Genomic DNA, 26837 nt, shown 5'->3' with positions numbered 1-26837 from the left:
TATTTATTTATTTATTTATTTATTTATTTATTTTATATCCTTCCCTTTCTCCCAAAGGAAGTCAGGGTGGCAAATATATCAATAATAAAACACATCAATAATCACAATAATGTAAAATGTCTTCATATTGCATGTATTAAGTTTGAATCTTTTTGCCTTTTTGGAAATAAATGTAATTTTAATATTGCCTTAAGCAACACTATTTTAAAATGTATATATGTGTGCAGTAAAATATTCAGTAAAAGGTAAAGGTAAAGGGACCCCTGACCATTAGGTCCAGATGTGGCCAACTCTGGGGTTGTGGCGCTCATCTCGCTTTATTGGCCAAGGGAGCTGGTGTACAGCTTCCAGGTCATGTGGCCAGCATGACTAAGCCGCTTCTGGCGAACCAGAGCAGTAGTTTGTAGTAATAAAGGGAACATAATGTTTCAATTAACTTGATATTTCACTGTGGTCTAAACCACTGAGTCTCTTGGGCTTGCTGATTGAAAGGTCAGCGGTTCAAATACACACAACAGTGGTGAGCTCCCATTGCTCTGTCCCAGCTTCTGCCAACCTAGCAGTTCAAAAGCATAGAAATGCAAGTATATAAATAGGTATGGCTACAGTACAAAGGTAAACGCTGTTTCTGTGTGCTCTGGCACTTGTCACAGTCCTCCGTGTGCCATTAGAAGTTTAGTCATGCTGGCCACATGACTCAGAAAGCTGTCTGTGGACAAAAGCTGGCTCCCTCAGCCTGAAAAGCGAGATGTGCGCCATACCCCATAATCACCTTTGATTGGACTTAACTGTCCAGGGGTCCTTTACCTTTACCTTACCTATTTGCTACAAAGCAGTGTCAACCTGTTTCACACTGCAATAAAAAACACTTCCTTAGAAGAAAATCCATTTATTTATATGGAATTTACTTGTGCATTGGCATGTTTAGAATATTATACTCAGGGTAAAGTATATATAATGGAAACCCCTATTTATATTTTAAATGCAATGTCTATTCAGAGGGAGGAGAATTTAGAGCTTTCCCCCCCCCCGGGGGCTTCCCTGCTCAAAACTAGGATTTCCAGGAAGCTCTAGTTTGCAAAGGGCTCATGCTGTGATGGTAACAGAAAGTGGGTGTACTATTTATTTATTTTTTTAAACCGTTCAGTCAGCCACTTACTGTTTTGTCAGTAGGTAATAATAACTTTGTGCTAGTACCCTTTTTGGAGCAAGGGCAAAAACTACATACGATATACATCCACATTCCTTAACTCACTTATTAGTGAGCAAGTCTCACTGAAATAAAATATATATATTTCTAAGCAAACATGCTGATAATTGTACTGCAATTGGTGCATCAATGCCTTCTTTTAAAAGCAAGGCCACTTTGGGATGGGAGAAGTCCAATGTAGTGAAGTAATGGGAACTTATCCTTTCTTAGCTGACTAAAACAAGGAATAAAAACTAAGGAAAATTTCTAAGCCAGTTGGAGCAATATGAATATGACTCACTTGAAACCAGATACTATTCAAAGTTGAAGGGATTACAGATAATTTGCACAGCCTCTTCACATAGGTCAATTTGGAAAGTAAGAATTCCAATCCATCACCAAGAATTATACAAATGTAATCATTGTGAACTAATATTCTGTAATATTTTTATTTAGGATTTCCATTAGACAAAGCAGTTGCCTATTCAAAACTGAGGAATCCTTTTGTTATTAATGACTTGAATATGCAATATCACATACAAGACAGGTAAGTAAATAGCCATAAATAAATATCCCACACTCTAGTTGTTGAAGAACAAGTGCTTAGTACGATATTTAAAAGGCCTCAATGAAATGCTGTCTCATCAGATTGATTATTATGGAGGTAAAGTAGTTAACATAAAGAAAAGAAAGCTAGTAAAAAGCTGTTATGTAACTAAAATGGAATACTATTCAGCTAAGAAATGTATATAGAGTGTTCACCTTAAAACAGTAAATAATAAGTTTATGAAAGGTACAGTAAACAGAACAGGATACAGTTTAGTGTCTATTCCAATTATGTGTTCCTGCACAGATTATAATCATGAATTAGAGTCATGAAAGCAATAGAATGTAAAAAAGAATATGCCCGATGGATGAATTGTGCATATTTGTCAAAGCTAGACACTCAACAGATACAAGAAATGCTCTAGGCTAAACTTCAATTCCCAATGAATGAATGAATGAATGAATGTGTCCTCCTTATCTTCCTTGAGGAGAGGTGGTATACACTTCTGTTCTCCTTGTCTGGGCAGATTTTAGCTACTTCCCTGAAGAGTGGTATGTTCACGTGTACCCACTTTATACCAGAACCAGGGGAGTGGAAGAAAAATCCAGATCTTACTACTTTGATACCATCCTTATATAGTGATTATGTGACTTTTTAGAGAAATGTTTTGAATGCATAATTCATTGATAATAGTAATTATGTGACTTTTTAGAGAAATGTTTTGAATGCATAATTCATTGATAATATTCATTTTGTGAAAAAAATATTATTTTAGGAGAGAGGTTTATGGCATTCTCGAAGCTGAAGGTATTTTACTCCCTCGTTACGCAGTTCTAATCCGTGATCCAAACAATCCACAAGGTAATGGCTATTATAATGGAATTTTCAACGGGCTCTGTTCTAAACTTTTTTTTTTCTGATTAGTAATCTTGCTTGCTTGATGCAGTGCTACATTAGAGGTTCAAGCCATTTTCCTCCTCCTCCAGGTTTGATGAAATTTTGATCTCTTAATTGTATCTCCAGCCTAAAGTCTGCACTTCGTGTTATTTTCCAGAATGCAATTTGATTGAAGGTGAAGATCATGTGGAGGTGAACGGAGAAGTTTTCCAAAAACCATTTGTGGAGAAGCCCGTCAGTGCTGAGGACCACAATGTTTATATTTACTATCCAACATCTGCTGGTGGTGGAAGTCAGAGGCTCTTTCGGAAAGTGAGAATATGTTAAACTGAATAATAGTAAAAATGTTTTTTAAGCACTGAAATGTATTTATAGGGTGGAAAGAACTAACTTACTCAGTTCTTAGGAAAATGTTGGAAATAGCATTAGCTGGAAGGTTGCAGCTAAATTGTGTACTTTGGACTTGACCCATAAGGAAGAGTGAAAAAGGAATGGGGAAGAGAATATCTCCATTAATAGAAATGGTTATCCACTGAATAACATGACAGAGGATGGCTCTGTAATATGGAAATGTATAATGAGCAAATGATGTAAAGTTTTCAAAATTGTGTTCAAAATAGCTCACAACTTGTCTTACACCCAGTTTATCTCCCCATCTCTCATTTGAAGCAATCTCACACGCTATGTATCATTACCACCAGAAGTATTCTGAGAGTTTATTTTGTGTCAGTCCATTAGTCCACCTCAGTAGCTCTCCAGGGCTTCTAACAAGGTTTTCCCAGCCCTGTCAGAAATGCCAGGGATTAAACCATTGGATCTTTCGCATGCAAAGTTCATGTGTTACTGAGGCAAGGTTGGACTGAGTGATGGTGCCTTGGAATGGGCAGAGTAGCGTGGGTGTGGAGAATGTTTGCCCCTTTCTATTTCCATGCTCTGTGAACTTGAGAGACCTCAGGTTACCTGCCTAGAGAATCTTCTGGGTCTGCTTATGTCATGGGAGAGTCAGCCTATCTAGATTTTTCTCTTTCCTCCTTAAACATTTCTGCCCTTTTTACACCACAATAAACCTTTATAACATAAGGTTGCTTTTGGTTTTACTTTTGAAGTGCTAGGGGGAAAATAGGCTAGGGAGGGATGACGAAAGAAGTACAGGGTTTTATGGATCTGAGAAGGCTTTGTCTTTGTATGAAATAATATTGATGGGAAGGTTTGTGTTTCAGATCGGTAGCAGAAGCAGTGTTTATTCCCCTGAAAGCAGTGTGAGGAAAACTGGTTCATATATCTATGAGGAGTTCATGCCTACAGATGGCACTGATGTGAAGGTATGACAACTGCATATTCTGGTTTATATTTAGAACAATCAAGTACTTAACGAACTCGGCAACTTTAGATGTGAGGCATTTATCTCTGCCTGAAGCACTGCTATTATTAAACTTAAAATAGTTTACATATCATGTTTTGTTTTCTCCAAGTAAAAGGAACACTTCATGTTTTAGTTTGTCTCTCTCTCTAGATACTCTTGTGATTACAGTTTACCATTCAAAAAGAATATAAACATGCTGCCATACTGTTTTCTGAATGTGTATTCAGACAAATACATTTGTCCTGAAATGAAATTATTCTAACATTTCAATCCTAAGCATACTTTCTTGAAAATAAAGTACATTGTGTTAGACCAAAATTCCAAGAAAGTGTATAGGGATGGACCTGCATTCCTAAATCATAAAACTATGCTTCAAATACTGAGATGTTTTTGACTGATCTGTACAGTCTGGAAACAGTTGTCTTCAGCAATCATGGAGCATTTCTGTGAGCAGTTGATGTAGCTCTTGGTGGTCTCCAAAGCTGCCTAAACATTCATTATCAGTTAATCATACAGCAGCTGGATTTTGTTGGTTTTTTTATTTGTCAAAATTCTTTGAAAACTAAGACAAAATATTTCTACATAGGAAAATTACAACTTGTAACTACAGATTGGCATGAGGCTTTCCAAAATTAAGTGTTTGGAAGTTTGATAATTATAGATATAATATAATCCTAACAAATCAATTGTGCCTACTTTAATTCTTTGTGGGTTCATCCTGTACAAAGGGTTGGATTCAGAGAGCTATTTTAGGCAAGACGAGGGAAATCTTTTACTTTTTTATTTGAATAAACATACCACTGCTTTTGAAACTCCCATAGTACATTATCTGGCTGCCATGCGATGTGGACAGGGAGCAGTTTAAAGAAAAACAAATCTAAATCCCTTTGGGTATGCAGAGCTGATTGCACATTCTTTGAATCCTGGCCAAAGATTGTAAGCTATCTGATTAGGAGTCATGTTAAATAAATTGGTAGTAGCAGAAGCTGTAATATGAAACTTTCAGCAAGATTAGATTGCCAATTGGGACATGGATACAGTATAGCATTGGAACTTGTAGCGCTTTTCATTTTGTCACTAATCTCCCCATGATGTGAAAGTAATGAGTATGACTTTAGAGGCCCAGGAGCTGACTATGAAATGAAAAAGTAATGAACCAAAAAAACAAGTTTTTTATTCTGTTGTATTTTTTTATTTCCAAATAAAGGTATACACGGTAGGACCAGATTATGCACATGCAGAAGCTCGTAAATCCCCTGCACTGGATGGAAAAGTAGAGCGGGACAGTGAAGGGAAAGAAGTACGGTATCCAGTCATCCTTAATGCAAGGGAGAAGCTTATAGCTTGGAAAGTATGCCTAGCTTTTAAGGTAAAATGAATGAAGGCTGGAGAAAGTAGTCTTTGTTTACCCCAGAGGGCATCTCCTTAGCTTTGAGTTGTTATAGAATTGTTATCTGCAAGCCCAAGCACAGTGAGGCAGTGGTGGAGCACACAAGCAAAGGATGAAACAGGAGACAGGTGTTGGATTCAAGTTAGACCACATCTTTATTTATTACGGATGCAACAGGTTTGGCATAGGCATCAGGCATTGCATTACAAGGATCCACCAGCCTGCTTGCTGGTTGATGAAGCACTGGGGTTGACCAAAATTTAGGGAGGGAGGTAGCACAGATGGGGAACCCCCAATGATCAGCAGTAGGGGGTGATTTGGCATCTGGATAAAAAGTGCAGCCCTCCAAAATCCTTTAAGGGGATCCTCCTATGAGACAACTTGAGAGGGGTCTCTCCCTCTGCCCATCCTCAGTAGTGATCCAGCCTAATGGCTTTTCTACCGTAAAGTTGTGATGATTGCGCTGAAGTACGCAAAACCTGCAGACCTGGCCAAACAGTGTGATAAAATGATCCATAGCAAGGTCAAAGTGGGACTGTCACTCTCCAGCAGACAACCTATAAACCAGTATATTAAAGGGAGGATGGGAGGGCAATCCTGATGCCCACTGTGGTGACTCCACTCTCCGCAGCTCTCCACAGCTCACCTTAAGTACTCCCAGAGTGGTTCTGGATGAGTGAAGTCTTCACCAAGGTCTGCCCTGGGAGCCCCGTTTCCCAGTCTCCTAGCCTCCCATGTGGGTGAGAAGAGCAGAAATACTACATTGCCAGCCATACCAAGGTTGGCAGCCAGCCATGCACTCCCTTTCCACTGTGCCTAGGCAGCAAATGCTGTTCCCTGTTAGGCAGCAGAGGAGGAACAAGACCCTCTTTCTCTTCTTCTGACTAGGAGAGAAAGTATGCTAAGACAAATATGTAAATAGAACCTACATTACACAAACTTGGGAGCCAGATAGAATGTGTGTGCTTTTTGCATCATTTGTGACTGACCTATATTTTTTGGCTGTTTGAACTGAGTCCTTTGCTAATATTTATGCTACTTTATAAGATTGAAATACATTTACATGGTACTATGTATTGTAAATTATTTTATTAATGTATCTCAGTGCTTGAAGGGCTAAGATAAGGGTTAGACTTTGGAAGGGCGTAAAATCCAAAGCTTTTTAAAAATGCAGTAGTGAGACCTTCTGTGAGGAGAAGCTATTCATTAAATACATTTGAAGTTGAACCTGATCCTTGAGGAAGAGATGAGTTTTTGTTCATTTATTTTTTACTGTAGATAATTATCTGAAGTTTTATAAATTTATAAATCTTGTGATTTCTTGTCTTGACAGCAAACAGTTTGTGGCTTTGATCTGTTGCGTGCAAATGGACAATCTTACGTCTGTGATGTCAATGGCTTTAGTTTCGTGAAGAATTCTATGAAATATTATGATGATTGTGCTAAAATCCTTGGGTAAGATTTTATGCTATTTGTCAGACCGTTTCCTTTTCACAATTTATTTAAAGTAAATAGAATATCCGTGGTGGTATTCAATGCTAGTCCTATTCACAGCAGACTCATTGAAGTTAATGGACCTGACTAATTCAGGTTCATTAATTTCAGTAGGTCTCTTCTGAGTCGGACTTAGCTGAATACTGTCCTTTGTGTGGTTGACCTGTTGGAAAATGTATCTTGCAAAATAGAGCTTTTAGATAACACAATTAATTCAGATAAAACAACAGCTATTTAGGATGCCCATAATGAGCATGCATACCCAGTATAGTTTCTGTGCAACTTTGCCAAGATATCTGTTAGAGAAATAAAACACCAAAATTTTATGCCCTATTTGGGGAAAGGCAAAATACAACCTACTCAATAAAACACAAAGAGACAAGCCATCCCTGGTTGTTCCCCTCCCCATCCCCAAGCTTACCATGCAGTAGCATGAGTCCTTTTTCCTTTCTGTATTTTAAAAAGGGATTTTTTTAGGCATGCTGGAAAGCAAAGAATTCCTCAGAGGCATTCTAAGGAAAGGAAGAAGGCAGACAGCTAGAAGCCATGGCTTCACTAGCACAGCTGGCTGTTCAAAGTAAAACACTGGCATACCCACACACAAAGGCAGAGGGCCTCCACAAGCATGAATGAAGTGTTCAGGGCACTGAGATCCACTTTAGGAACTTCAGGATTAGGGAAAAATGTTTTAGAAGAAGCATGATTGGTTATTAAAGAATGGCACGTTCTTTATGGAACATAACATATGTGGGTATGGTTCATTAAGGGGTTAATGCATTTTCAACTTGTTTTTATTAGACAAATTATTAATTGTTGTTATTAATGTAGACTTATTAATTTCAGCAAACACTTATTTCTATTCCATTTAGAAATATCGTAATGCGAGAACTTGCTCCACAGTTTCAAATCCCGTGGTCCATACCTTTAGAAGCAGAGGATATTCCTATTGTGCCAACTACATCTGGAACAATGTAAGAGAATATTTTTTCTCTGTCTAAATTATGCAACCTGACTATGTAACATTTTCTATTTTTCTTACCTCTCAATATTCTCTCACTTTCAGTTTAGAATAATTCAACAACATCTTCGTTGAAATGTTTCGTTAATATTTATATGAGAAATCATATTTACATGTCCTCTTTTTCATATTTTTGTTGTTGCTGTTAATGTCAATCAAACTTTGTGCTTTTAAATCTTTGTATACTTGCAGGATGGAACTTAGATGTGTTATTGCTGTTATACGACATGGAGATCGAACACCAAAACAAAAAATGAAAATGGAAGTTAAACATCAAAAGTAAGTAATTGGCTGGGGGGGGATGTAATGAACAAATTTGATATTTTCCCCATTACATGTTGTAAGTTGATTGTTTAAACCGAGGGGGGCATAGATGTGCATCTGTGTTGCGTTTATTGACATTTAATTTGATTTTTCATCTGTATTTATGTATTAAGAGGCTGTAGCATCAAATGTTTTGTTTTCTCTGCTTTTAAAGTTTAATTTTACTTCTGTATTTTGTAAACTGCCCTGGAAGTTCCACTGAAGTAACTACAGTATATATAATTTTTAAAACAAATAAAACAGAACTCTTCGGGGCAGACCTATGGCAAGATTCACTGGTATGAGCTACTTAGGATGCAGTGGATCTCCAGTTCAGCTTGGTGATTTCTGGCTCGGCTGGCTCAGCCAAAGATACCCTAGTATTATAACTTGCTCAGATGGCTGAGGAGAAGCTGGCTGAGTCAAGGCTGGTGTAAATCCCAGAAAAGGGTTATGGCATCCTAAGCCCATTCAGCTTGGTCTTGTAACCTTGCAATCCAGTGCAGAACACTATTTTAAGGGCTTGTTTTCTGGTGCCAAGGCTTAGGCAAAGCAGCAACCCTGGCTGAACTTTACACCAGCTTAACTTTGACTGGCTCGCTTTGCACCAGCTTCATTACTTTCTAAGTGTATATGTATATTATTAGTTATTTCAAAACTGGCTTGAGAATGGCTTATAAACATAAGCCTTGGCGAATGTTCAGGGAGCAAAAGCCACAGAATGGTGACCTGAGATACTATTCCGTAGAGACTGCATATACAACGTGGTGCAAAGTCTTTTCAAGACCATCAGTTAATATATGGAAAGTTCATAACTGAATACATTGTTTTGTGTTAACATCCACACGCTTCCCAAACAGTCATTTGCTAGATGTGAAGACATGAATAATCTGGTTTGGGGTTGATAACAACAACAACAACAACAACAACAACAACAACAACAACAACAACAACAACAACAACAACAATTTTATTTATACCCTGCCTATCTGGCTGGGCTTCCCCAGCCACTCTGGGTGGCTTCCAACAAAATATTAAAATACAGTAAGCCATCAAACATTAAAAGCTTCCCTGAACAATGAGCAATTCTTTTCCCTATTCTAAAAATCTTAAACCAGAAAATAATACTAGTTTGGCCTAGTGACTTCTAGCAAAGTAATTCACTGCCTTTCTAATCATTCCATGCTTATTTTAAAGGTTTTTTGATCTTTTTGAAAAATGCAATGGATACAAGTCTGGGAAGCTAAAATTAAAAAAGCCGAAGCAATTACAGGCAAGTTGGGTTTTTTTAAAAAAAAATCTTTTCTTTTTTACACTCACACCTGTCTTTATAAACTGCTAATACATTTTGCCACTCTTTTAGGAAGTACTTGACATTGCAAGACACCTCTTAATAGAGCTAGGGCAAAATAATGACTCTGAGATTGAAGAAAACAAATCTAAACTTGAACAGCTGAAAACTGTGTTGGAGATGTAAGTATTTAATTTGGAGATCTTACTGCTGACACGGGTATCTTTCTCATGTATTGTTTTTTTATATATAGATTTCTTTAAGGAACAAAGAGAGTTCAACCACATTGTTAATCTGAAATATAGGAACTAATCCGTGTTATTAGTCAGTTTCTGACTCTTTCACACTATTACTGCATCTTCAGAATTTTAGGTAGCATGAAATCTATTTCTAATGAACCACTGAATGCCATTTTGTGCATGTATATTCCTTGCGGAGACATATAAATGATAACTAAGGCCTGCAGGAGAATGTCAGAGGGAATTTGGGGAGAGCGCATATTTATCCTGCTTCTGCTGAACTTTTAACTATGAAGAGTTGCCAATGAGCCTTTCCCAGTGTCCATAGGCACTGGCGGAGGAAGAGGGGTGCAGGGGGAGCGCACCACCCCTGGCAGCGCGATCCCATTGGGGTGCCATTGCAGCTGCCCCCCCCGCCCGCGCTGGGTGCCACGCCCCCACAGGTGGCACGACATGCCCCCGGGACAGGCACTAGCCATGCCCCCGTCTGCTCTCCGCCACTGTCCATAGGGTCATCTTTCCCATTGAATTAGGCTTGAAAGAAGCATTCTACTGCAGCCAGTAGAATAGGTTTTGGCATGTGCTTGGTTGAAATATGTGTGGTGTCCATGACAGTTTTTTCTGCTTTGCAAATATGCCCACAGACCGCTGCTTTAAGAGATTGAGCACCAGCTCAGCACCAGCCAGCATGGTCTAATGGTAATAGTTGATGGGAATTGTATCTAGAGGACACCCAGGTTTGGGAAGACTGGCCTACACTAACCTGCTGTGTGAATTTCTGCTTTGTTAAGCTGTTCAAGGGTTACTATCAGAGAATCAATTGATAGAGCTTTTCCTGCACACTACTTCAGACTGCAGGTAGAAGTTGGGTGCTTGAATTCTCTACTATGAAAACAAACTCCCTTTACAGAGAAAATTGCCAGTTAAGTAAGAATGTTAAGTAAATTCATTTTGCCTAACATGCTTGCTGTGCATATGCAGGAAGTACTGAAACCTGCAGGATGAAGTGGTACAGTGCAGGAAAGGCATTCTTCATCATGGCAGCAATGCAATAGCTTCATACACACACACACACACACACACACACACACACACACATACACACACACACACACACACACACTTACAAGGCTGCATGATATATATCAAGTTCGTTTTTAATGTGTGCTCCTTGCTTCCCCCATTCTCCATTTGTCGTTCTTAGGTATGGACATTTTTCCGGCATAAACCGCAAAGTTCAGCTGACATATCTTCCTCATGGTTGTCCCAAAACATCTAGTGAAGAAGAAGGTATGGATGCTAATTAATTCTAGAAGTTGGTCCCTCTGTTAGCTTAGTGTAACTGAATTTTGCTTTTTAACACTTTTATTGTCAAAAAAGCTGAAGTTGGAAACATGTAAGGTTTTTTTAAGTTTATTAATTACATTTTGTTCCTCGCTCTCTCTGGTCATCAGCAAAATATCAACTTTTAGGGCTGGTGTGCATCCTAAACACACTTGCTATGCAGTAAGCTCACAGAACACAGTGATACTTACTTATGAATAAACATGAATAGGGTTGTGCTGTAAGTACAATGTTTGACTTCTTAATTGAACATCAAACACTCTCCTTCCAGTGCTTTATTGCAAGCAGCTTTTGATATTCCCCTGAATTGCAGAAGCAATTTGCCATACAAGCATGAGCAGCTGCTGTTTCAGAATCTACAAATCCAATCCGAAACTCATCCCTGATGCTCTGAATAGTATCACTGTTCTTTGGATCCTCACATTTTTATATATTAGAAAAAGTAATATTTCTTTAACTTAGCCAGTCTTGGTCCCTGACAGGAATGTACTTGATTAGCCCACCATTCATCATATTAAAATGTTTATTCAGCTGAATAATCTCTATTCTCTCTTCCATTTTTTCAGTGTTGCAAACATACTGTATTTGAATCAGACAAATACTGTTGGAAGTGGGTGAGCAAAGTGTGACTTTCTTACCCCTTCATTTCAAGCAGCCTTTCCATGGGCCCTGGGCTCTGTTGAATGGTGTGGACTGTGGTGTAGGGGGTTGAGAAAGAAGAGGGGGCTCACCAAAAAATGGGGAGATGTACTTTCCCCCTACCCAGGTGCCATAGCCTACCCCATTCATCAGGGTTTCTAAACTTTCGGGAGAGGCTGCTGGGATGAGGAGTGGGTAAGAAAGTTATATTCCATCCACACATTTCTGTTGCTGCTTCTTTAGACTCACCCCTCTGTTTTTCAAGTTACTTCGGCTCACCAGAAATAGAAAATTATCTGCTAAAAATTGTTCTAGCATATGAAACTTAGGTGTAAATTAGTTGTTCTTCCTCAGTTTTTATTTACCTATTATTTTGCATTGTGGTATTTTTGTATGCATTTAGATAGCCACAAACGTGAGCCATCTCTACTCTTAGTTCTAAAATGGGGAGGAGAATTAACACCTGCAGGCAGAGTTCAGGCAGAGGAACTAGGAAGAGCTTTCCGATGCATGTACCCAGGTGGACAAGGTAACTCATTTCATTTATTGGTGGCAAAGGAAGCCATTTCTTTAGACCGAGAACTTGGGGGGGGGGGGGAAAGAAACAGAAGCAAAATTATAAGGTTGTTTTTCTTTTGGTAGGTGACTATGCTGGATTTCCAGGATGTGGTTTACTTAGACTGCATAGTACCTATCGGCATGATCTCAAAATTTATGCTTCGGATGAAGGCAGAGTTCAAATGACTGCGGCAGCTTTTGCAAAGGTACTATGAAAATTATAATTATAATTATAATGAAAGATGGGAAGGGAATACAGGCTGTTTATAAGAAAATTTCGGAGATTGTACGATGAACTTCTTTTTTAAAAAAACTGTTTAAATATTAAAGAGATGCAAAATTAGCTACTTGGCCTACTTTCATATCACACATGCTTTCCTCTCGCTTACGATTAGTAGTTCAATGTGAGTAATCCTCCCTTCCCACACACCAGTCCAGGGGCGCTGACTTGCCCGCCACATGGGGGGGGGGTGTCACGTGATGCATCCCACCCCTGCTTGGCATCAGCGGCATAGCTAGCTGCCTGGGTGCTGGGGGCAGCGCGTGCATCCTGCAGCCAGGGGCTGGGCGAGCCACCCATGGGGAGAGGCGCACTGCGTTGAGCCTCTCTGCTGCCTCCCCCTCAGCTCTAGGGTGGCTGAGGGAGAGGCAGAGGGCAGACATAAGTCACACGCCATTTCAGGCAGCATGGAGCCTGCAGGCGCCCAAGCCACCACGTCACTCCCAGGAGTGACGGCCCCCGCGGTGTGGTGCCAGCCGCATTTCATTGCGTTTGTTGACTGAACTAAAAAGTTTCATCAGCCCAGTTTTTTATTTTTAAAACTCATATTTTGGTCATTTTGTCACCCCTCTCAGTGATGACACCTCTGCCGCTGCTTGGCACATGAGTGCTCGTGCGGGGGTGGGGGGTGGCAGTCGTCTCAATATTGGGGAGGGCTCAGCCCCCTGCCCACCACTACTGAGGGAGCCAAAACCCCTTCTGCCCCCTATAGTTGGGGTCCCTGCACCAGTCATTCTGTGTGTGAAATTTATAAATTGCTTCTTTCTTGTTGTGGTAAAACAATGGCGTGCTATATGATGTGTCATATAAGAGTAGTGGTCAAATGCATGTACTTTTGTTCTCATGACTTACAGAAGTATATATGGCAAACTTTTCAAAATGTATACATTTTTAAATGAAAATAAAGAATAGGTGCTGGACATTCTAATCTAGGGACTGCCAACCTTTTGGGGCTTATGGACACATTTAAAATTTTGATAGAGGTAGGTATGGCATAACACAACATAAGAGAGACAATCACCCCCAACAACCTTACACTTGCCATGGAAAGTTGATTATGTGCTGCTGATCTGACACCACACAAACATGGTGTTGCTGTCTAATATACAAGGTATCCCTACTATTGTCATTTCAAAGAAATTGCTTAGAAGGTACCTGCACATTTTGCCTGATAACCTTTTTCCAGGAGACTAACTTTTCTTTCAATTGAAAGCTCAAAGTCCAGGGCCTCAGGGGCACCACTGAAAGACTTCATGGGTGCCATGGTGTGCCCATGGGCACTGGGTTGATGACCTCTGCTCCAAGCCATATTCTCTAATCAAAAGTGGACACCACAGTCATATTGTTTTTCTTGTATTACCTGCCTGGGTGTAGACTATAGTGTAATAAGCACTAAAAAGCAATACCTATTAACAATAGGTAGAAAGTTAGTGCCTATAGGTATACAGTTACTTGCTTAAGGATAAATTGAACTGGTGAGGGGATATACCAGGTGTACCCTCTTGAAAGTTTGAGAGGTGAGTGGTGACAACCCACACGGGACCCCCCTTCTCCCTACAGAAAAAGAACTTATCATGTTAAGTACCAATGTTCACTTTTGTGCTTTAGACTATTTGCCACATTTTCCCTCATCACTCAGTTATTTTGTTTACCCAGGGACTCCTGGCATTGGAGGGAGAGCTTACTCCTATACTTGTCCAGATGGTCAAAAGTGCTAATATGAATGGGCTACTCGACAGTGACAGTGACTCTCTTAGCAGCTGCCAACATCGTGCGAAGGCACGCCTTAATGAAATACTCCAGAGAGACAGAGACTTTACTGATGAAGACTATGAAAAGGTTAGAAGATAACAAAGTACTATACTGTGCTCTAAATACTGAATGTGGGCAAATGTTGAAAATCAGTGGATTCTCTTCTAGCCATCTTCTGAAACTCTCCTGAATGGAGCACAAGGAGAATTGGGAAAACACATACATTATAACTGGAAAAGTGTTTTGATGATAATTGAAAGATCAATTAAAATAACAAAAGCAGTAATAAACTGACACTTAATATAATTGTTATAATGAATGTGTGCTGAGCAGTGATATGATTATTTTTCTGGTATGTTGCTGTCCATGTCAAAGCCCCACTCTTTAAAAGGCAGGAGAGTAGTACTAAAGGCATCTAAAACTGGAAACAGCCCTATGCTTCCTGTCCTTCCTTAAAAAGTTGGTCTTTCAAGACCGCAGGGAAAATATGGCATGAGAATGGTTGGATGATGGCATCATGTGGATGCCCTGGAGAAAGTGGGTGAGTGAAGCATGGCAAATCCACACTAAATGTCTAGTGCAGAGGCACCTTGGTTTGAACAGTCTTAGATGTATTAAGTAGTATTCAAGTAAGTTTTATTAAAATAGACCTACTGAAATTAATGGGTGAAACTTAGTCATCTTGATTTATTTCAATGGATCAGCTCAGAGTAAAACTTGGTTGAATACCACCCACTGTGTAAAAAGTAATTTTGGTGCGTTAAAGAAGGATTTACTGGGCTGGGTAATGATCATGAGCTATGACAAAGGCAAGAGAGCAGAACTGCGGAAAGTGGAGTGATTCTCCTCAGGTTCTTTTTCTAGCCTGGTGAAAGCAGTTTGGTCTTCCTGGCTCTCTCTATTCCTTGTCAGTTAAGTGTTTTTACTTCTTATTCTTTCACTATTCTGTTGTCGCTGTGTGTTTTTTCCACCACGCTGTGTTTTTTCCTCCACTCCCCACAATTCTGCTGTCCTACCTTCGTCATAGCTCATGATGATTACCCAACCCAGGGAACGCTTCCTAACCCACCAAATCTATGCTTCAGATAAGACAAACTTCTTTTTTAGCGCCACAAGCACCATTTACTTCATTGGGACTTAATTTCTTTGTTTTATAACATTTATCCACCACTTGACTGTAAAAAACGAACAAAAACCCTGAAAGCAATCATTTATTGAAAATCAAATTATGATTCTTAAGATTACCTGTTTTAAGGTTATAGTATCCTATTATCCTTCAAACAAAAATAAAAATGAATAGAACTAATGAATTCCCTTTTTATTTGATATTCAGCTCACACCATCCGGCAGTGTTTCTCTGATAAAATCAATGCAAGTCATTAAAAACCCCGTTAAGACATGTGATAAGGTATATTCCTTGATCCAGAGTTTGACATCTCAGATCAGAAGACGGATGGAAGATCCTAAGTCTGCAGGTAAACAATTATTTTAAGCAGACTGTAATGTTGATGCTAGCCATGAAGGCTTAGGCAGTTTTAAGAATTTTGAGTAGACAGTATTGCTGTCAGTGAAATTTAGCTACTAAAATATATATTAATAGTGAGTTATTAGTGAAGAAAAGATAGGGTGCCAAGAGATTTATGGTGACCCAAAAGAAGAGTGGGTGGTATGGTATGCAATGATAAAAAGGGCGAGTTGAGAAATATGGGTGAAGAGAGAAGACAGTATATGCTATGAGATGAAGACAAAAAAGGAAGGGCAGAGTTAACTAGATTGGAGAAAACCCATGGTGCAGAGAGAGTTTGCACTGGGGTGCAGGGAGAGGAAATGAATTTAACAAAAATCGTTTTAGAAGAAAACAACTAAAATTGAAAAAAATGTTCTTTCTGTGGCCAATGTATCAATCTATCCTTCTTTAGCTAATAAAGCTAACCATCAGAACAATATGAACTGTGCAGTCCTTTGCTAGAGCTTGTTTAGCTCATGACTTTTGTCATGTAAGTGGCTGGCATTCTTTAATCTGAAAAAGGGTATATTTGATGTGAAAGCAAATATACATGAGATAATTCTAACTAGAATATACTAGATCATATTTTTTCTTAATGTTTCATTTGATTTTACTTCAAGTTACCTGATTTGATTATTCTTCGCTAATAATTGTCTACCTAGATATTCAGCTTTACCACAGTGAAACGCTGGAGCTAATGTTGCGTAGATGGTCCAAGCTTGAAAAGGACTTTAAAACAAAGAATGGAAGATATGACATCAGTAAAATTCCAGATATCTATGACTGTATTAAGTATGATGTCCAGCATAATGTCTCTTTAAAACTAGAAAACACAATGGAACTATATAGACTGTCAAAGGCGTTAGCTGACATTGTTATACCACAGGTATGTACCTTGCAACTACTCTTAAATAGTATTCTGCAACAACTAGATGTTTCATACTGGTTATACTTGCTAATCATCACGGCAATCCATAGCTTAACTATTTCCAAATAATTTGTGGTCCACTAACCAGTTTTTATAAATGAATTGAAAGAAATATTGTTTGTTTCTGTTCCTTATTAAATTAAATAAGGAAATATCTAGAGGATATGTAATCTAATAATTACATAGACATATATTTTATATATATTGGCTAAATCCAATGCAATCCTGTACATGTCTACTCAAAAGTAATTCCCATTGAGTACAATGAGACTTACTCCCTGGTTAAGCAGGCAGAAGATTACAGCTTAAGTTACTTTCACTTTGTCCTAATAGAATAAATGGGGCAGGTTAGTCATTGCTTAGCATTGAAATTAGTAGGACCTAATCAATGACTAACTTACACCATTTATTTTAATGGAGCCAAAGTGCAATTAACTCCCAAGCCATAATAAGCGAGTGACAAGTAGGTTCCTGCAACCAATCAATGCAAGACATTAAAAACCTATTGAGACACATGATCTAGAATTTGACATCAGATCACGAGGAATGGAAGTTTGCAAGCAAACAGAGTTGTGACCACTGTATTCCATTCCCCTCCCATCTTGGTTTTAGCCCCCTCCCTTTCAACAGTCAGTATTGTGTGGGCACTAGATATACTCAGTTCTCCGTGGGTTCTTTTGAGTGTCTCCCCACCCCTTAGGATTTTTCCTAGTGATGTTTTGTGCTTCTGCGCAAATGGAATCTGAAATAGAAAGAACAAATGGGGCCCTATAGCAAAATATTGTAGCATGCCATGCATATATTCAGTGCACATTGTAGCTTATTTTTAATTATGCTCTTCTCATCCAGGAATATGGTATTACTGCAGCTGAGAAAATAGAAATAGCTAAAGGGTACTGCAATCCACTACTGAGGAAAATCCGGTCCGATCTTCAAAGAACTCAAGATGATGATACAGTTAACAAGCTCCACCCTTTGTAAGTTCCTTTTCGCTTGGAAAACTTGGGAGTGGTACTTTCTTGTTACTTTTATAGTGACATGAATTTAGCTAAATCCTTCTTGCTGCCTCCTCACCCCCAAGGCTGCTTGCCTGCCAGGGCAGAACCCACCAACTGTCCTGTTATGCTGCTGCTGCTTTCTCATCAGCCTCCAATGCTGCTGAGGCCAAAACAGAAGCAGCAGCAGAACAAGACTGCTGCTGGGGAACTGCCCTTTCCCCCATCCTCACTGTTCCTTCAGGGCATGTCTTGGCCAGCCACCACCCGTGCTGCTTGCCTGCCTGCCTGCCTGCCTGCCTGCCTGCCTGCCTGCCTACCATTAAACTGCAGTAACCACCACCATATTTTTGTAAGATAAAGAGTCTTCATAATACTCCCAGCCACTCCAACTGCAGCATTAACATTAAAAAATGTAGTCTTTATAATAGTCCTTAAAAAAAGACTATTATAGTAAGAAAGACAAGATATATTTTTTCCGGGGGGGGTGTGTGATCTTATGAAACAGAAAGGGAAAAATAATTGGGGGGAAATATGAAATTTGTTCACTGCATGGTCATTACACAGATACTCTTTCACCAATTTAAGAGAGTTTGGGAAATTATTCTGGATTTTTTTTGATCTTTAGAAATTTTAATTATGGGGAAATGCACTTTAAGCTCTCTTGCTTTCTCTACAGGTATTCATGAGCCTGTATAATACTTGTTTACTGTCTCAGATTATTTTGCTCTTAGGTATTCCAGTGGGGTTATGTCTCCTGAACGTCATGTCCGAACTAGGCTATACTTCACCAGTGAGAGCCATGTCCATTCCTTACTATCAACTCTTCGCTTCGGTTCTTTATGTGATGTAAGTGATATCCTCTTCTGGTTGTTTTAGTTGAGTTTTGTATGCTCATCACTTTTGGAAATGTGCAGCGTACTTTATTATTATTATTTAGGTAGAAGTATTATGTGGCAACTCAAAATGCCACTCCCATGGGAATAAACTTTTCATTACAGAAAATCTACCGTGAGAGCTCTGGGTGGATTTGGAGAGCCATGTCCTAAAAACGTTTTGAATAATGCAAACTTTATACTACTAAGTGTAGTTGGGGTTTTTCCCCATAGGCAGAAATAGTTCTGTTACCTTTCATTGATTTGCTTTGTTCTGAAACGTGTGGAAAAGGCTACTGTGAGTTATTTTATCTGTTCCATGTTTTGAAATATCTGCCACTTGACCTTTTAAAATCTATATAATATTCTCAGACACAGTCTAGCACATTTCTCTGACTGATGTTCTGCAAATTGATCATTATGAAGAGAGGCGCAAGCTATTTGTAGAAGGGGTTGCTGCTATATTGCTATACAAATGACAGAATTTCAGTTGTGGGCATGCTGGTAAACCTAAACTCTGTAATCCTCCTTCTTGCCTGTAACCACATGCACAGCATGTGTACTGCACTTTTCCATCATCACCACTTGTTATTTTCCCCTTCCCCAACCCATTGTTATCATTTTTAAATTATATGCTCTTTGAAGTATTTTTGCCTGTATGGTTATGAAAATGCTTTGTATTTCAGTTTTGCTTTACAAATAATAATAATATTTAAATTGTGATAGGTTTTGGGAAAGGACGTAAAAGTGATGTAACATTGGCCTGTATAAGAATGCATTTTATTATAGCGCCGTACAATCCTATTTGGCTTGCTTAGAAGTAAGTCAGTTGTGCTTAATGTACTTACTCCTTGGTGTTTCAAATTGCAGCCCTTGAGTTAGAAGCTAACAATAGAAGTTAACAGAATGTAGAGATTAAAAAGAAATTGTCACCCATACGCTTACAGTACTAAACATGTGAATTTCTTTTGATCTAAGCCATCCAAAGACGAACAGTGGAAACGAGCTATGGATTATCTAAATGCTGTCAGTGAACTCAATTACATGACTCAGATTGTGATCATGCTGTATGAGGATCCAAACAAGGTAAATAAATGCTAAGCGCATAAGCAAACCAGTATTCTATACTTGGAAACATGGTTTAACCCCTTGTCCATTTTCTTTAGGAGCTTTCATCAGAGGAGCGTTTCCATGTGGAATTGCACTTCAGTCCAGGAGCTAAAGGCTGTGAAGAAGATAAAAATTTACCATCGGGCTTCGGATACAGACCTGCTTCACGGGAGGTAAACACTCTTTAAAATGTTTCTTACATACATGAAATTTGAGCAGGACTTTTCACAATACAGTGGTACCTTGGGTTAAGTACTTAATTCGTTCCGGAGGTATGTACTTAACCTGAAACTGTTCTTAACCTGAAGCACTACTTTGGCTAATGGGGCCTCCTGCTGCCGCCGCGCCGCCAGAGCACGATTTCTGTTCTCATCCTGAAGCAAAGTTCTTGACCTGAAACACTATTTCTGGGTTAGCGGAGTCTGTAAGGCTGAAGCGTATGTAACCTGAAGTGTATGTAACCTGAGGTACCACTGTAGTTGAATGCTTAATATTGTATCATGACATAACACAGCTTGTGTTGTTGTACCTTTCCCACTTATTTGTAGAAAATAGCACATTTTGAATTTTGAGGAAAAGCTGTGGCCATCAGTCACAACATGGCTGCCTTGGGGATGTGGCATGTCACAAAATGAGAGGGTGTACTGTCATTGCTGCTACCCTGGACAACATTATGTTGTGGAAGTTTACACAGTGTCACCTCCACAAAACAATGCTGTCGCTGTCTTGAACAAGAAGCATTCCCCACTACCAGGAAAAATGTACAAGGTGGCCATATCACACTCTCTCCCCCCTCTCCCTCACATTGCATACACCACACACATGCAGACCAAGGACATACTTGTATTTCTCTCGCAGACACATGCCATGTGTACACAGTCACACACACAAATACCTCCCTCTAACTCTATCGTGCACGTGTGCACACATCGTACATACCTACATCTTTCTTTCTCTGCCCAAGTACATTTCTCTCAATCACACACCGAGCATACTTGAGCACTCCACCTCACACCCAGACCCATGTTCAGAAAAGCCCTTACATGGGTGAAGGAAATGTTGGGAATAAGGTCTTCTTCCACCCAGCCAAGAACAGCTCCACTGGCTTCTGCCTGCCACGGAGCCCCCAGTTTCACCCAACAAAAGGCCTTCCCATCAGCAGTTGTCTGCAAGAAAGCACCAAAACAGGGTGCTGCTTGGAGGGACTTGGCCAGCCTGTGATCTGCTCAATCCGTAGCTGGTCCCACTTGGTGGCATTGGGCTCAATCTGGGTCTGATCACGATGCCAGCTCCAGACAGAGGTAGGCAAGAGCAGACTTTTGCCTGTCCACTGTCTTCTGCCCCAGATGGCGTGAACAGCTCCCTTGTTGGGGTATGGATTGCCCTGCCAGATACTAAGAAAATGGACAAATCATTGTCTTCAGAGTTGGAGACAGTTGCTAGGGCCTGACCAAATGTGCTTAGAATCATAGAATCATAGAATCATAGAGTTGGAAGAGACCACAAGGGCCATCGAGTCCAACCCCCTGCCAAGCAGGAAACACCATCAGAGCACTCCTGACATATGGTTGTCAAGCCTCTGCTTAAAGACCTCCAAAGTAGGAGACTCCACCACACTCCTTGGCAGCAAATTCCACTGTCGAACAGCTCTTACTGTCAGGAAGTTCTTCCTAATGTTTAGGTGGAACATTTGGTGTATGCTTTGGTGTACATTTCCATAGCTCCATAGGAAGCTGCTTTATCCAAACACATGTGGTGCATGGTTTGTTGCTATTGGTATCCAAGGGCCATAATCCTTAATATTTGAAGGAATTATGTTTTCCACCTGCCGAATGTTTTGTGTCACATGAAACATCCATTTTCTTCCAGAATGATGGCCCAAGGAAAAACTCCCAGAAAAATGAAAGTGATGAGGAATCACATGCTTGTAGAAGGGATGAAACAGATCGATCTGTAATGATCTTCAAGCCATTGGTGTCAGATCCAATTCATATACACAGAAAGTCGCCTCTTCCAAGACCCAGGAAAATTGGTTCATCAGAAGTAAGTTTGCTGTTCCCATGCTTAACTACTATAGAAACAGGCTCCTGTTTTAGAGAGATTTTCACATTTCTTTTTCTCTTTTTTAATGCATGGCAAATACATAGCTGTAGTTCTCTTAGGACTTTAACATTGCTTCAGACACTTCCATAAATTAATAACCGAAAGATACCACTATTCAGAGGAGTTTGGATCACTTAACAAGGTCTAAGTTAGTCTTCAGGCTGACTAATCTACATTGCTTGCAAACACAATCTTACAAAATGTATTATTCTAAATAAATAGTTAAAGACATTTTTTGCCCTTTGCAAGAATGTTATGGTTCATCCCAATATATATATTTCCTAATATAACTGATTGTTGTAGTGTACCCTGAAAGATAAGACATTATCTTATCAATATGAAAGAGATGTCTTCTGTCCCAAAATCTTAAATATTCTGAATCAAGGTTGATGCGGAGGTCTGTCATATTTACGAGGGCTACTTCAGAATAGTGAAGTAGGTGAGGAGAGAGTTTCTCTTTTTACCAATAATTTTTCAGTAACAGAATAAAATTGCAAGAAACAGTATGGCCCAGTTCACACAACACAGTAAACCGTAACTGATGGTTTACCATGAATGCAGAGATCACTCCACTTTTGCTCTTCTTGTACAGCCAGCAGGAGCAATAAACCACAATCCCTGGTTTAGTGTTGCATCTGAACCTAGGAATCATGGTTTGTTCTATTCCAAACAAATCATGACATGAAGTCAAAAACAAACCATATTCCTATTTTGGATGGAATGCTAAGCCAGGGAGTGTGGTTTGCTGCTCTCACTAGCTAGAGGGAAGGAGCGTTCTGCACATTCATGATAAACCATCAACTGCTATATACTGTGATATGTGAATGCTGTATATGTTACAATTTATTTTTGGTGTCATGTGGGCACTAGTTTGTGTAACAGCCCTTGTCCCTTGACAAGTCAGGAGCAAAGACTTATGGGGAGTGGGTTGTACTATCTCCAGACTTACATGCTACAAAATGAATAATTCCAAATAATTTGGCCATTTGATATTATTGATTGAATTCTATACTATTATTTGGCTGTCTTGAGCTGTGATAAATATGAAGGCTAAAAAAATTCATTTTGTATCCAAGATCTTGTATATATCCTATGGGATTTTTATTTTTATTTTATTTTATTTACCTTTTCCCTCTGAAGCAAAGATCCCATGTTGTATTTCAGTTTTTCAAAAACTCCTCTCCGTTTCATAAGTGCCATGTGTTGTTCAGGACCCAACATCTAAAATTTCAAGTACTAAGCCTCTGTGTGTGTGCAGAATTATTTATGCTGTTATTTGGATCTTAGCCTAATTGTACTAAGAGATGCCTTCACAAATTGTGCATCAGCTCACTACCAGTCACTGCCATCATACCTGCACTCTGGTAGGTGGTTGCTCAAGGCTACAGACGATCCTGCCACCTTTTGACCATCCCACTTTTCAGCAGGCAGCCTGGACTCTTCTAACAGCAGGCAGGTCACTTGACTTCTTAGTTCTACCCTTGTGTTTCCAATTCATCAAACCTGTAGTGAATAAAGTTTGTAGCCTGTTTAAACCAAGTTCTTTTCCCTCCCCACCCCTCCGATCCAGCCCACTCTCTCCCCAATGTGGGCACATGCGTTTGTTACTGATCATGGCAGTCTTTATCAGAGAGATATTATATATATATTTCTTAGGGATCCAAAAATATTTTAATTATTATGATGTTCCAGGTTTTTTATGTGATGATACAGGAATATCCTAATAAATGCTGTGGGTTTTTCCAGCAGGCAAACATTAATGTTGAGCAGTATACTACATATCCTTTGTAATTTTTCACACATAGTTGTAAATTCTGCTTTTCCCTGTCAATAAACACTGTTTTTATTTTGCTGACTTTACTAGCCTGAAACTTTTAATATAGAAAGATTTGGAAATCATGGCTTCATTTTTACATTATATTTTTCTTTCTTCTTGGGACATTCTGTGTATTCATTGATAGGAACATGGAGAGATTCTTTTTAGCTGAATTTAGAATTCTTTCCCACTTCAATAAAATACCATTTTAAAAAGATTGTTTTTTTAAATGGTGTGTAAAGCAACGTGAAGCTGATTCTCTTCTATTTGGAGAAAGTGAAGAAAAATCAAACAACTTAACCTTGAAGATCAAGGCTCCCTAAATATATATTGAACATAAATGTATCTGTTATGTTCTTTCAGTGTGGTCCTGACTCTGTTTCTTGTGAATGTCTTGATCTAGACCTAAGTTATAACAGCATTGTTGGTGTGCCAGCCTGTCACTGGTGTTTGGTTTAGTTCTTAGAGTTGGTCCTGGAGCTTAGGCAGGATGTATAATGTTTATGCAGAGGATAGATGTGGCATGTGGATACAGAATGAAGATTAAATTTTACTGGTGTGTTTTGTTAGGGGAAAAAACAGAGACACTAAAATTAAGAAAATATTGTTAGTGTCATCAGAGGCCAGTTACATGTTTTTGTGAAATATGTGCTTTATTAATAGTGAACGCAGCACAGACAGAGAATTTGCTATGCTTAGCGAGAGGAACATAATTAATGGTGACATTTTTAAAATATGTACATATTCAGTTTCCTTGTCATTAGTACTGTTTAAGTGTCTTTGGTGAAAATAGGAGCTGAGTAATTCCAGTTGTGTTTGTATTGTGTGATTTTATTATAGGAAACACGGCTCATTACTGTATAATGCTGTTAAAGTTATTTAGCAAAGGGTGCAGACAAAACTGTATTTCATTTTCTTATCATTTGGCTATGAATCTAACGTTGCATGCTTTGCTGTTTTTTTGCCCCCTTTCTCACTTCCAGGAAGAGAGCCCCCTGAGTGTGTCTAGCCCAGAGTGTATTGGTACCTGGCTGCATTACACCAGTGGTGTGGGTACTGGGCGTCGAAGACGCAGATCAGGGGAACAAATCACTTCTTCCCCTGTCTCCCCTAAATCATTGGCTTTCACATCCAGTATTTTTGGCTCATGGCAACAGGTTTTTAAACTTTACTTCATTAAACATTACTATGCATTCCAAGCAGAAAACAGCTGTCTTTAAGGACATCTAATCCCTTGTTCTGGATTTTATTCAAAGAAAATTATTTCACCTGTCATTAAAATGTGATAAAAAAAACTAGTTACTTCCAAGAATGCTTCGGGGGGGAAAAAAGCAAGTGCATGTTTTTTTTTTCCTACACAAGTTTCACTGAATGTAGTTGATTGTTTGGTTTTCAGTTGGTTTCTTTTCAGCACTGTAGAGATGGAAATAGTTAGTTCCTCATGAAATAGACATCAGCTTTGGCTTAGTTGTCCTTTAAGACTTTTCTTTTTTTACTTACAAAGCAAAACAAAAACAGCATTGAGTAATTTGGTGGCAGGTGCATTAAAATGATTAGCTAATGAATGAAACAAAATGTGATTTGAAGTAATTGGATTGGGGTCCAATATTGGTATTCCACAGTTGGGATTAGCATAGATTGTCTTTTCAATGGCCTATTAACTGTTCAAGAAAAAAATTGTTAGTACTAATAATTATTTTCTCTACTTGTGAACTGGAGGTGTCCTTTCTCTCTCTCTCTCTTTGTTTTGAAGACAGTTCTTCATCCATTGTAATGTATAACATTGTGAAATTTGACATATTGGGGAAATTAAGTAAAATAGTACATATACTGAACAGTAAAATAGAATAGTGTACAGTTTTTGTCCAACTCAGATATACCCAAAGTAGACCCACTGAAATTAATGAAACCAAATTAGTCATATCTGTTCATTTCAGTGGGTCTGTTCTGAGTAGGACTAATGTTGGATATAAAACAACATACTTACAAATGGTTGTACTAAACAATGGATGGTGCCCTGTTACCGGAAACCCTCCCCCCCCCCCTCAAAAGAATGTTATTTTGATGTCCTATTGAAACTAAAAATTGCTTGGATATAGAAAAAAAGAGTTTTAGGTTAAAGGTTGTGAACATCAGACGTTTACCCTGATAAGAGCCTGTGCATGGATCAGTGACTGTAAGGTGACCTCATCAGCCTGTCTATGTTTCCTTTTTTTTCCTCCCTCTCCCTTCCAATACAGGCGCAGTTTAGGAGTGTTCATTTGGTAAACTAAAATGACACAGTTGTCTGTGTTTTCATATCTTTCTTGGTGTCTGTCCTGTTTTTGTCATCATGAATGCCTGCTTGCACCACTTCATTGCAAGGATCTCATGAGTGAACTGGATTCCCTTCAGCAATATTGCATGACCTTCCATATTGTTTTGGTATCTCTACTAATGCATCATATGGCTTATTAATACTTGTCTGTCATGAACAGGCTGCTGTTTCAAGCTTAATGGATTCTACAATCCCACTAGTCTGTTTTTGGTCTTACTTATCCATTTCCCATGTCTAGGTCCCAACAGAAACCAACAGTTATTTCCGACCACCAAGAACTATTGTGGAGCAAAAGGCAAGCGGTATAGGTACGTATATATTTCCTAAAGTCCTGCCCCTTTAAAGTAGACCTACTCAGTTTTCAGTATTCAAGCTTGTAGATATTTTAAAAGTTAACTCCGTTGTTTGGATAATGTATCTTGAATATTTTAATACAAATAAGTCATTTGGTCATTGAATATGGAATATCAGTTGTCATTGTTGGCATGAATTTTTCACTTGAACCCAAACCATATTGTTGTTTTGACAAGTTAATAGAGACCATTTTAAGAGGATTCATCTCTAGGCTTTTGAGGGCTTGCTCCTTAGTCAGATGGGAACTGTTGAAGAGATTCTCCTGGTAATCAAAAACCTTTATTTTTCTCATTTTTTGTTTTCCATATACATTTAAGAACAACACAAGAGTAATGTTCTTTGCACTACCCCAAATTCCATCAACTACAGCTTTCAGAATACAGGCTTGGCTATTGTAACTGTTTTATTACAGCAAGCATCAGATTTCTATTTCAGCAGCATTTTAGTACTGTAGAATGAATACTATTTTCATTGTACTGTAGTGTATTATACTACATTTGGTAGTGTATACTACCGGTACTTTTTTGC

At 38.9% G+C, this 26837-nt stretch overlaps 1 protein-coding gene across 26 annotated transcripts in view; it reads left to right on the top strand.

Moving 5' to 3' along the window:
* The window catches only part of PPIP5K2 (diphosphoinositol pentakisphosphate kinase 2), a 52128-nt gene that overhangs the window by 13737 nt on the left and 11554 nt on the right, over nt 1–26837 (top strand). For 12 of the 26 annotated variants that reach the window (XR_014012758.1, XR_014012759.1, XR_014012760.1 and 9 more), the window contains 24 exons: nt 1646–1736; nt 2512–2597; nt 2791–2945; nt 3854–3955; nt 5204–5365; nt 6720–6841; nt 7750–7851; nt 8091–8177; nt 9399–9478; nt 9569–9674; nt 10936–11021; nt 12118–12243; nt 12357–12478; nt 14209–14391; nt 15638–15779; nt 16474–16697; nt 17589–17716; nt 18469–18583; nt 19588–19695; nt 19776–19892; nt 21589–21762; nt 24622–24795; nt 25879–25902; nt 26194–26263. Coding sequence is in view for 22 of the 26 variants with exons in the window: in XM_081212331.1 (XP_081068457.1) it covers nt 1646–1736; nt 2512–2597; nt 2791–2945; nt 3854–3955; nt 5204–5365; nt 6720–6841; nt 7750–7851; nt 8091–8177; nt 9399–9478; nt 9569–9674; nt 10936–11021; nt 12118–12243; nt 12357–12478; nt 14209–14391; nt 15638–15779; nt 16474–16697; nt 17589–17716; nt 18469–18583; nt 19588–19695; nt 19776–19892; nt 21589–21762; nt 24622–24795; nt 25879–25902; nt 26194–26263 (2886 nt within the window). In the remaining 4 variants the exon portion in view is untranslated. Of the gene's footprint in view, nt 1–1645; nt 1737–2511; nt 2598–2790; nt 2946–3853; nt 3956–5203; nt 5366–6719; nt 6842–7749; nt 7852–8090; nt 8178–9398; nt 9479–9564; nt 9675–10935; nt 11022–12117; nt 12244–12356; nt 12479–14208; nt 14392–15637; nt 15780–16473; nt 16698–17588; nt 17717–18468; nt 18584–19587; nt 19696–19775; nt 19893–21588; nt 21763–24621; nt 24796–25878; nt 25903–26193; nt 26264–26837 lie in introns of all 26 variants that reach the window. The other 14 variants (XM_081212339.1, XM_081212342.1, XM_081212325.1 and 11 more) reach the window with 5 other exon arrangements.

Source organism: Podarcis bocagei (assembly GCF_964188305.1).
Source record: "Podarcis bocagei genome assembly, chromosome: 11".
NCBI classification, from domain to species: Eukaryota; Metazoa; Chordata; class Lepidosauria; order Squamata; family Lacertidae; genus Podarcis; species Podarcis bocagei.
The sequence above is the reverse complement of the archived record's forward strand: the minus strand, read 5'-3'. Positions and strand labels throughout refer to the sequence as shown.